The 12,658-nt window shown below is 38.4% G+C and overlaps 1 protein-coding gene across 2 annotated transcripts in view; it reads right to left on the reverse strand.

Moving 5' to 3' along the window:
• LOC122800138 (1-aminocyclopropane-1-carboxylate synthase-like protein 1) overlaps positions 1–12,658 on the reverse strand; it is a 505,362-nt gene that overhangs the window by 181,576 nt on the left and 311,128 nt on the right. For both annotated transcript variants that reach the window (XM_044069656.1, XM_044069657.1), the window contains exon 10: positions 7,051–7,140. In XM_044069656.1, the coding sequence (XP_043925591.1) occupies positions 7,051–7,140 (90 nt within the window). The remainder of the gene's footprint in view (positions 1–7,050; positions 7,141–12,658) is intronic.

Raw genomic sequence — 12,658 nt, forward strand, 5'->3', positions numbered from 1 at the left:
AGTTCATTCCAAATTTGAATGAGCTTTTAGCACTGCTAAGAGAGCTAACATGCAAAGATATAACATGGTCCTGGGTGGAACAACACCAAAGCGCATTCAATGTCTTGAAACAGAAAATTGCCAGTCCACCCACCTTAAGATAATTTGATTTTCTCAAACCTGTAACTCTTTCCTGTGATGTCTCGAAGTTTGGTCTCAGTGCAGTCATTCTTCAAGAGGGTAGACCAGTAGCCTATGTGTCCAGAACTCTAACCCAAACTGAGATGCAGTATGCTCAGACAGAAAAAGAGCTCTTGGGAATTGTGTTTGCTTGTTCAGAGTTCCATGATTATATTTATGGCTGACCTATTCAAATTAAGACTGATCACCAACCTTTGGTCACTATTTTGAAAAAGCCAATGCACACAGCTCCTGCGAGATTGCAACCTATTATGTTTAAATTGTAAAAGTACAATTTTCGCTTGGTTTACAGAAAAGAGCATCTTCTCTATCTTGCTGATAGTTTATCCAGATCACCCAGAAAAAACATTGAACAGCATGAAAATGGGAAACCTAATTTTAAAGTCATGGATTTGAAATTTTTTTTCCAGACATCTTGATGAGCTTAGAACTCACACAGCTTCAGATCCAATTCTCCAGAAGCTCAACTACTTTATCAGTCAAGGATGGCCATCAAAGCAATCTTGTTTACCACTAGCAATGCAGCAATATTTTCCTTACAGAGACAAGATTTTGATGGAAGATGGTATCATCATGAAAGGTCCGAAAGTGATTGTTCCAAAATCCTTACAACAAGAGTCTATTAAAATTGTGCATCATGGTCACCCAGGAACTGATTCCACCAAAAGAAGGGTAAGGGGACTAGCATTTTGGCCTTCAGTGTCAAAAGACATAGAGAAAGAACTCTCAGCTTGTTCTGTTTGTAATAGTATTAAATACCATCAACAAGAAGAACCATTTCAGCTATGCCAGATTCCTGAACTATCTTGGTCGACAGTAGCTACAGACATTTTCGAATGGAATGGTAAAAATTACTTGGTATTAGTAGACTCATAAAAATTGGTTAGAGATTCATCTACTTTCTAATCTCATGTCCAGTATTGTCATCATGAAGTTGAAGAGAGATTTTTCTGTCCATGGTAGCCTGCACAAACTCATTTCTGACAATGGTACACAGTTTACAAGTCGGCAGTTCAAACGATTTGCTGAAACGTGGGACTTTGTTCATATTAGAAGTAGTCCTGAATATCCACGGTCTAACAGCTTGGCCAAACGTGCAGTTCAGGGTGTAAAACAGCTGTTGGTGAAATCTAAACGAGACAATGCAGCTATTTTTCTAAATCTAACTAATCTCCGGAACACTCCTCATGAAAATCTACTTAGTTCACTTGCCCAGAGGTTAGTGTTGAGACAAACCTGAACCACACTACCAATCAGTAAGAATGTGTTGATTCCAAGTGCTAAAAACAGCAAAGCAGAAAAAACTCAACTCCTAAAGAAGTGCTTGTCCCAAAAGTCCTACTATGACAAAATCAACAAACCGCTGAATCCATTGAAAGGAGAGATAGTGAGGATGCAGAAAGCAAAAGGATTTGACCAAATAGGAAATGTGAAACATTTGTGTGAGGAACTGAGATCATACAGAACTGAGTTGCAAGGGATGGAATTCAAGCAGAATAGGAAGCATTTACTACCCTTGCCCGAGCCAGTGTTACAGCATCTTGCCTCTAATAGAGACACTAATTCTCATAGCGATTTGTTCAATGTTGTTGTTCTAGAGAACATTTCATTGTCTATTCCTGTTCCTGAAAGTATCCCTGAAAATCCTCAAGAAGAACATTCCCCAATGACTGTCCCTGTTGCTAAATCCAGTTGTAATTATTACGTTATGAGGTCAGGTCGTATCTCAAGACCTAATCCCAAATACACAGCAACCTGGACATGATTGTTATTGTTTGCATATATCTGTATAATCTGCATGCTCATCTAATTGTCATTTATCATTTGCATGACAAAGTAGTCAAAGAGAGAGGATGTAGATCAAAGTATGTGTTGTACCTTTAAGAGCCATTCCAGTCCATGGGCGCATGCAAGCAAGAGTGCCATTCTGAGTGAGCAGCCAGAGTGAAAGCATGCATGTGTGTAGCACTTAGTGAGTTGGTTTAAATTCTATGTTCCAGTTATCCATCTTGATGTGTTTGTGTGCAATAAATGACTTAAACACTCAGTCCCATCAACTTATTTGAATGCACAAGACAAGTGACACCAGTGACGCTTGTTCGGATCTTAATGAATTAGTTCATCTATCTCCACTGTATGCTGCTACAACATAATTAACCACCTTTATCAGACCTACAGTGTATACAAACTTTTTATTCTGAAAGGTGCAGGATTTGGCACATAAAGGAGATGCCGAAATATTTGGCACTTGTTCAGTACAGTTCTGGGTATTAAAAAATAAAGACATTTAGTTCCGGTTCACTTCAGTTCTTACACTTCTTACATATGTGTCACATGCTTTTGAGCAAGATGCTCAGTTGTCAATATTTGTACAGTTAACATTTGGTCTCCAGAAACAGAGGATTAACATGTGTGAGATCAGAAATCCCTGGGTAGAGGAACATGCTGTTTCCCTGGGGAACAATTACAATTGTACTGAATGCTCACTGTTTGTAGAGTTGCACACTATAACCTATTAATACACTTATGGAGCAATTCTCTCTAGGACTCCAATGAAAAGGGACACTGCACAGTCAGACCTTCCTGGTAAACAACTCAAAATAAATAATAAAATAAATAATAAGCAATGTATATGTACATCTACCTATATATATATATATCTGGTATACTACCATAAAGTCAAATTCCACAAAACATTCCGACCTAAAATATTGATGCAGATGTTCAAAATGGAATGATGTTCACTTCCTTAAGTGAATTCAACCTTTCTCGATATCCATAGACTGCAGTCGAACACTGCATACCACATGACAAAACTATTAAGCAGGGGGGCAAGCAACTCCAAGATGGCACTACAGTGGGGAAAAAGGAAAATTTCCTGATCCACACTGTACAGCGATCTCTTGTTAGAAGACTGACCACATATGTGTGAATGCACAATGCATTTGTTAAACCAATACTGGCACGGATGAAGGTTCGACAACACAGGTTCAGCCAACCAAATTTTGGCATCCCGTGGTCATTGAATCTTCACTCAGAATTCTGATAGTAAACCATCTCTCTCTCTCTCTCTCTCTCTCTCTCTCTCTCTCTATATATATATATATCTATATGTGTAGTTATAGATATACATACACACACACACTCACACACACACGTAATGCATTTTGATATACATAGATATATATACCGATATAGATATATATATAGATATATATACCGATATAGATACAGCTATAGACAGATGGATGATAGATGTATAGATAGATTACATATATGCATATAGATAGAGACATATATATACACACACGCGCACACACACACACACACACACACACACACACACACACACACACACACACACACACACACACGTAATGCATTTTGATATATATATAGATATATCTACCGATATAGATATATAGATATATGGACACACACTTACATAGATTATGCAGCTATAGACAGATACATGATAGATGTATAGATAGATTACGTATATGCATATAGATAGAGACATATAAACACACACACACACACACACACACACACACACACACACACACACACACACACACACACACACAGGCACACACACACACAAACACCCACACACGCACACACACAGTCACCTCACTATGCCACTAGTTGCTTCTGTCTTTTGTAGCTGGCTGCAGCATTCTCCTCTCACTTTGCCTGTGTAGAAAGTCGAAAGGCAGTACACTTGGTAATAAAGAGATGTGTGGGTGAGAACAGACAATGTGCAAAGGTGCAGCTCCACATGTATGTGCTGTTATGCAGAAGCCTGATGCGCCTGCACCCTGTACAATCAGGATGGATGCATGTTATCACTGGCAAGGAGGGCACTCCCTACCTGAAATTGTTTCTACTCCTTCCTATGGGGCTACAGCACTAGATGACTGCATTGCTTGTGATGTGGGTATACCTACTGTGCACCAGCCTACTAGGATTTATGGCACTATCCTGTGTCTCTTCCAGGTTCCAGTATTTATACAGCGCATGTGATAAAATTACAGATATGCAGGGTTATAATTTTGGCACAGTCTGGAGCAGTCCACATTGACATAGAGTTGACTGATGTGTTGCATTATTCCTGGGAGAATGACACCCAGCAGCACCAATGCCTTCAAGAGGCAGTGAAGCCCAGAGATGATGCATGACAGGTCTTCTCAGATAAATGATGGCGCATGTTGGCACCATGTACACCTCCATGTAGAGGATATTTTATACCCCTTTTACAGCCTTATCCAGCAGTGTTGTCCATGGACAGAATTATATGTATTTTCAGGGCATCTACCAATCAAGGTCATCACAGGGAGTATGCTCTGCAGCTATGACAGCAGAAGTCCAACATTCTACCTCTCCATATCATGGGCATTCATGACGCAGAGCCTTCAAGGTTAAGACATTTCAAAGCCAGACACCTTACAGGTCCTAAATTCTAAATCACCACAATAGAAGACACAATAAGAATCCAAGACTTTAGAATGGTGCATCTGTCCTCACTATATCCAACCATCATGGTACCCCAAAGTATTGTCATGATACTCACTCACCCACCCTCTCCACAGAGAAACTAATCTATGACTCTCTGCTTGAGACTTATGTCTCCACCTCTTTTGATCTGCATTTCCCTAGATTGTGTTTACGGCCCTTCTTTGTCTCCTTAGTCACCCTTACAAATGATGATGGCAACAGCCCACACCATCGACCCTCCTGTGTGTTGTAGGTGGAGATGTCTAGTGCACAGTGTGGTTTGATTATTATGTCTACTGCAGCATGGCCTTGGAAACCAATGCCTATACTGTCACTGTGTACTTATCAGGGGCCATAGATTAGACACTGATGTTTCAGCTGCTGCGCCATATACTGTGCATAATTTTTTTTGGGGGGTAGGGTGCTGTCACTGGTTTCTCTCACTCTTTCACCATTACTGATATCACTGTTGGAGAATGTTCATGTGGTGGGTGTGACAGAGTCTGATGTTGCAGATGTAGGCTCCTCAAACTGAGGGCTTGGCTGTCTACTTCCCAGTAATTATGTTATTTATGTAGCATGCATGGTGATACAAAGAGCTTGTAGGCTGAAGCCACACTACAATTTTCCCCAGATATATCCATGTAGCAGAACTGAACTTTTAGCAGGTCATACACCTGCACTGTGATATTCCTGGTTTGTGCATGGATAGTGCTGTATTGTATTTTGACAATGCTGTGTGAGTTCCTTATGACATCATAGACCATGACTTCACTTGGTATGTTACATCACTTGAAACACAGACGGGGCATAAGGGGAATAGCATATTCTTGCATACTGTCTGTGCCTGTAGATATGTAGGACTACCAGTGTGCTTGGACATTCCCAATAGGTGGCCCTGTGAAGCTTCATTGTGAAGGAAGCATTGGCATAGATGACATAGTCCATAATTTGGAATCATGGACACTGCAAGGGTGTCATGCAGACAAACTGGTTCTATGCCTCTGTGTGTTGCAAAATGCACAGACTTCAAGAAGTCCATCTTTTTTGTATTAGATTGTTTTAACCAGGCACCTTATGTCATTGATTTTAACACTGCTTTAGAAATCAGAGAATTGAAATGGCAAGTGTTTTTAAATGGAGAAAGATCTGCTGGGTTAAATGGCACACTTAAAATTAAGTGCCTTTTAAAAGGCAGATGTTATTAACTTTTTAAGTATCAAACAAAAATGTTTGTTGATATGTCTTTAAATATTTTATTGATTGACATGTAATCTGCATATTCATTGTGTGACTGGATAATTAATTTACTGAATGCATTTAAATGAGTTTCTGTAAGGTTGGTCACTTGTTCTGATGAAGTTTGTTGTATTAAATCGAATGAAAGCGCTAAACATTATTTCCAGTGTCAGCAGTCTTTTTTAGCCCTGACATCAGTTTTTTTGTTTTATAATGTAGCATAAAGCACATTTTTTGAAAGACAGTTATGATTATGTTGCATTCTAATCAATCTATTATTAAGCATAAATTCAACACCAACCATAATATATTTACAGTAGTGGGAAAAACCACATTTACTCATACCCTTTAACCAGGCACCAGTATCCAAACTGACCACTTCAAGCAAGTTTTTTAGGCACCTACCCCTTTGATATGCTATAACCGGATCATCCCCCACCTTAGAACTTGTGCCAGCATCATCATTAAATACCACCTAGTTTTTCTCCATAATCCATCTTATCAAGTCACTATCATTATTATAACTAGTAACAAGGGAACAGTTATAAACATTATCCTTTACAGCTGCTCTTGACTGAAATCTGTTAAAATTATGATGCTTATCCTGCAATGTAGGATTAAAATGACCAGACTGACTCTTAGAAATAACCTCTTTTTTAACTTTTTAACCATGGTCTTAGGATAACCTTGCTGATGAAACATCCCCTCCTTCAAACAATACTCTCTTAAAAAATCAGACTCCTTAGTAACCATATGGGCAGCTCTAACAAACTGTCCCTTAACTATGGCTCTTTTTTGATGTCGAGGGTGTACACTAGTGAAGTGAAGCATGTAGGTTTTCTATAAATATTTGTAAATATACATCAAGAAATTATATATCTATTATAGTCATAATTAAAACAAGAAATTCAGTGGTGCTGTTAATGAAGTTTATAAATTCTATCAGATAATCTCTAGAGTTCTTCCAAATGATAAAAAATGTCTTCCAGGTATCTCATATAGAACCATAGGGTCTTATTATGAGGGCTATTCAAGACAAATCGTTTTTCCCAATAAACCATAACGAAATTGTCAAAAAGTGAACTATAAATTAAACCCGATTGACACACACATTAACAATTTAACAACACTCACCTGTCAAAACTGAGGACACTGTGAAACGTTTCACACTCATCAAAAACTGACAACATGTATACTTCGTTCACTATGACATGTAGTTCATTTCTGAAAAGAAAACAGCAAGATAATAAGAAACCACAACACATTAAAGTAGAAAGAAACTATCTACATCACTGCGTCTGTTACAGTGCCTGTGAACATTAACTGTTTGCTTCTTCATTCTCTATGAACAAAATTAGCTTACATGAGTGTTTGAGAAAGATATTTCAGTAAAAGTATCTTTTTTATCCAAAGAGAAAGAAAAGTTCTCAGTTTCAAGGTTATATTCATTCCCAATCACTAAAAGTCCTAAATACACGCTTTATTGTTAAAGTATTTGTATCTCTTCAACAACAGAGAAGTGTAGGCAAAGCTTAATGATTAGCTGTACAATTTTTGGAAGCCATTGTAGTTTCAATTATGAAAAACTAACATTTTTGAGAAAATCTAGCATTGCTTGGGAAGAGAATGGGAAATTGTGATGTCATAGGATGAACTTAATAAGAATTTAGAAACAAATGATGAGAATGATATTATCCACACCTGTATGACGAGATCTCACTCAGCTACTGTATTCTTTCACAACAATCCATGACTGGGTGTGGATAATACAGGATTTAGCCATAGTTGGTATGCTATGATCATTAGGATAAAGGCCAAGTGCTGAAAACAAAGCCAGCCATGTATAAATCCTGTATTAACCATACACAAGAATAAACCGCTGCTATTCTGCAATGCAATTATTAAAACAATGGAAGTGCTTGCTTTTTTTATATAATAGTCAGATATGTATGATCTTCTTGTTTGTCTCGTGTTTTTCCATGATCTGGTTGGAAACAGCTTTCTGATCTACTGTATATGTGCTGGACATGTACAGAACAATGCTTGCTTAGTGCCATAGGGTGAATGTAGTTTGATATACTTCTCAGGACCATGCATGTGTCTAACTACTTACATAAGGGCTACCAGACTACTAATGTCCCAACAGTGAGTTGAGTATTTTTAAAATATTTTTCAAATTTGCTCTGTGTGTGTGTGTGTGTGATTTGCACACTAACAGATGCAGAGGAAAACATAGCCTCTTACACATATGCAGGAACTCATATACACTCCCACAGACTGACACACATAGGTTCATAGGATGTTATTAGGCTAATGACTACTAGGGCCTTTACAAGTCTAGCCATTTCGGTCCTGAGTATCATGGGAGGCATATTACTAGGGGGGTAACTAAGGATTAGTGGTGGTGGGATGTTAGTTAGGATAATACTTTTCTTATTGATGGCCTCTATCCATAAAGGACATAGGGGCTAGACCACAGATAAGTTTAAATTTTCCATCTAATTGTCAAAGTTTTGTTTAACAAGGATCAGGGATGAACTCTGTTTTACATCTATGGGGAGTCTATTCCTTAGTGCAGGGATCCTTTGCGACACATATCTGTCTTTCCAGTATGTTCCGTTTATGTCACAAGTGAAGTTCAGATACCTGGATCCAGTGTTTCTAGTGTATATACAGAGAAGCACTTGCACGTGCACTGTGCACACACATACAGGCGTGCGCACATGCGTGCACCCAGAAAATGCAACCAATTTTTTGATTATCTGTATCTCTCAAATCTCCTTAATTTTGTAGAATATCCCTGATTTTGTCATATATTTTGCTCTATCTCTTAAATATGTTTTTTGTAGTTGTTAAAAAAAAGCATTTTGACACAAAATGTATTGTGCAACTAACATTTTAAGTGAATTATGATTGTTGTTGTTGTGCTTCAGCTTTTCCCGGTTAGGGGTCGCCACAGCGGAACTCCGGTCCACTAATGATTGGCATTAGATTTTCACGAACGCCGAGGTGCCAGCTCGACGTTCAACCTTCAATGAAGGCACACCCATTTATGCATGTCTTTCGAACGCCCACCCAACTGTGGGGAGGACATGCAGACTCCACACAGAAGGCACTCTCCGCCCTCCAGCCGAGAGCAGAACGGGAGAACCTCTTGCTACGAGGCAACAACGCTACTGCTGCACCACCGCGGAAGTTATTTTAAGTGAATTATGCTAAGATTTAAAATTTTCTGTGTCACAACATTATCATTGGCTTTTTCCAGAATTATTAAGCAAAGAAGTTAATTATGTTAATAAGTCTCTTTCTCTCTCTTTGTCAAACACACGCACACACACACACACACACACACACACACACACACACACACACACACACACTCACACACACACACACACACACACACACACACACACACACATGCACACCCTTCTAATTCAGTTATCTGCATTAATTGTTGCTTTATTTATTTTCCTACACTCACTAAATGTGGCTTTTTAAGTGCAGTTGATAGTGAAGCGAAAAACAAAATGACAGTTCCTTGTAACCACTTATTGCAGTTTCTTTTATTTTTCTTTTAATTGTAACTGCTTGCTTTTTTTTTAACTGAAACTTGCTAAATAGTCCCATTTCATGAGCAAAAACAAGATGGTGGTCACGTATCAATCCTCACTTCATTGTGGTTAAATATGCTGCTGAGAAACTGCACTCTCAATAGCAGGATCTCCTCATACAGGAGTACCGTGTTTGAGAACATCTGTTCTACAAAAGGATATTGTGGTTATGTTCTGCCCATTTTGTAAGGGAGATAGAAAGCCTTTGATGTAGGGCTGTGGAATAAACATTATTCAAACAAGCTTCACATTTCAGAGGAAGAAATGCAAATGAAATCAAGATTTGAAGAAGTGTTCATATCTGACTAAAGCAGGAAACTGAGGAATTATTTTTAGACCGTATATGATGCAGTCACAAAATATGGAAAGAATAAAAATAATGTCCTCGAACCAGAACTCAGTGATAGATACATGGATAAACTGGATATCTAAAGGTCGAAACAGAATGAGATGGAACTGAACATGGATCTTCTGTAGTGAGTTAACAAACCAAGTAAGCTGCATGTAGTGACCTTATATGTTCAAGCATATTTTTGTGTATAGTAACATGCAAATGTCAACTTTAATCAACAAACAGTACTTCTTTCCCTTAGCCTGACATTTAAAACATAAGATATGAACAGATGATAAGCAGTTTTCCCTTTGTTTCCTTTATGAATTTGATTTGGCTTTCTTCATACATACCAATTAATATTTTCTTGAAATCTTGTGTTATTTCTGTTTGGCATAGGTCACTTCACATAATGAACTGAGTAAATGACAGTTAAATGAATCCTCTTAAAACTGCAAATTACTGATTCAGCAGCATTCAGTGAAACTGCAATTAGTAATGCTGTATTTGTTGATAGAAGGAGCTAATCCTCTTCTCACCCCACAGCAGGTTTCTTCCACTCCTCTCGTATTTATACGTAACAGCTCCAATGGTGCCCAATACCATTAAGAATCTTCTTCTTCTTCTCCTTCTGGCTTTCGCTGTTAGAGATCACCACAGATCAATGAAGAACGAATAATAAATACGTTCTGTTTGAGATCAACAGAGCTGAGAGTTGCAATGTATAAGAAAGGCATGCATGGTAAAGTCTCCCACGTTGGAGATGGAGGGGAACTTTTGCCTGCAAATATACAGTGAAGACTTACTGGCAGTTTTTAATTAAACAAATTTTTGTCCCTCTCCAGGACCTTGCCCATTGGTTCTTCTACGTGTGCCATATTAGCTCATTCGTTTATTCAGGGCAGGAGCTAGGCATATTCAAACTGGAGAGAGCCCTCGGGTTTGTTTCTTCCCTGTTTGGGAGTCTGCTCTGACCTACTTTGGTGGTATAGGGAGCAGGCCAGTGTACACTTCCAGTGGTGGTCCATGCCCCTTCTGTGATCCAGCCTAACCTTTCCTCATAGGCAGAGGTTGGGGAATTGGTTGTATGATCACAGCAATGTCTTTCCCATTTAAGTGGTGCAGGGGTTGGGAGGGTGGCCTAATGGTTAAGGTGTTTGCCTTGCAAGCATAAGGCGCAGAGTTTGAGTTTCACAAGGGATAATTAGCTAGGCTTAAAATGTCTCACAAGGGCAGTTAGCCTAGTACTAATCTATGAATCTATGAAACTATGCTCACAACCCTGTATTGGTCTCCTCCACAAATGATCACTCATTCCCCCATAGATGTTGTCCCTGTGAAGGGTTATGCAGCCTTCCTTCCCTCAAGGATGGGATTTTCTGTCAGCTGTTCAAGCCTAACCTTCCCCCAGGCAACTGCTACAACATCTGTGCCACTAATCAAACGTGGGGTGCCTGGGTAACTGTCAGGGTTTTATCCTTTAATGGCACATGGCCTGGTAGTTTTTAATTAAACACTTTGTCAAAAAGTGTTGGTCTGTTGGGTATTTTTGGTGAATTCCATTTTGATGGACTGAGAGTTGTGTAAATGCCATGTACCTGGAGTATCATATGGTCAGCTACAAGATGTTTTATCACCTATCATTGTGGACTGTTTATCATAGTTAAGTGGTCAGCACAGATGTGAATGGTAGGAAACCTAATATATACATCTGGGGCAGTGGGTTCTTGGAGATCAGTACCTGCAGTAAAGACATGTATAGCCTTTGCAAAATTAAGTCATATGCTTTGCTGAAACAAGTGAAAGACCAAAAATGCCTGCTTATTATGTTGAAATAAAACTCAAAGGGAGTTACAAAAAATATATATCTTTTCAGGGAAATCCCTACAATGAGGCATTGGTATTCTAAAACAGTTAAGGGAGATGTCTGAAGGCAAAGGAAAGGACAATGAACCCATTAATCAGGATGTAAGGTGTGCTGTATAAAGAAGAAGATGCCAGAGTCGAGAATTAAAGTTGTGTCAGTATAGTGTCCTCCTTTTTGCCACTCTGTGGTAGGACAAGCTATAAAATGCAATGCAGGAGCAGTAATGTGCAACCAATTTAAGATATTTTTCATTTTTTTACTTTTTTCATTTTAATTCTAACTGATGCTTTACTTCAAATCATTCAATCAGTATAATTATTTTATTTTCAGCATCTTTATCTTCTTCCTAGGATAATTTTATTATACAAGAATCTGCATGACTAAAATGTCAGATGATCATTATGCAGTGTGAAATAATAACTTAGTAAAACATACACAGGCATATTAAAAAACATTAATTTTGAAAAATAACAGCCTTTCGGTTAACAAAATATGTCTCTCACCCTGCTGCTCCATAGAAAATTGATCTTTATACTGAAACACATTTGTTCCATTTGCCCAGTTACTGGAAATCACATGTGGTAAGCCTTTTCTTCACAGGCCCTGTCTCAAAAAGTAAATATCTGAGTGAAAATTACTGTAACTTCTGTGGTAAGATGATATGAGGTCAGTAGGCAATTGGGACTAACAGTCAATGAATTTCCGGTGTTGTCATCCCATGCAATGTGTGGAGGAATGAAGCAAAGTTAATGATACGCATACTTCCAATTACTTCCACCTGGCTGTAGTAGCACCTCCAACCAAAATATGTAAAATAATACTCATGGCACAACATTAGTCTTGAAATGATCAGTTTGTGATTTTTCACACTATCACAGCTAAAGTGTACAATGGACAATTTAATGTAATGCAGACCATTAACATAGCAAA

This window comes from Protopterus annectens, chromosome 4.part0, assembly GCF_019279795.1.
Source record: "Protopterus annectens isolate FY-2018-M chromosome 4.part0, PAN1.0, whole genome shotgun sequence".
NCBI lineage: Eukaryota > Metazoa > Chordata > Ceratodontiformes > Protopteridae > Protopterus > Protopterus annectens.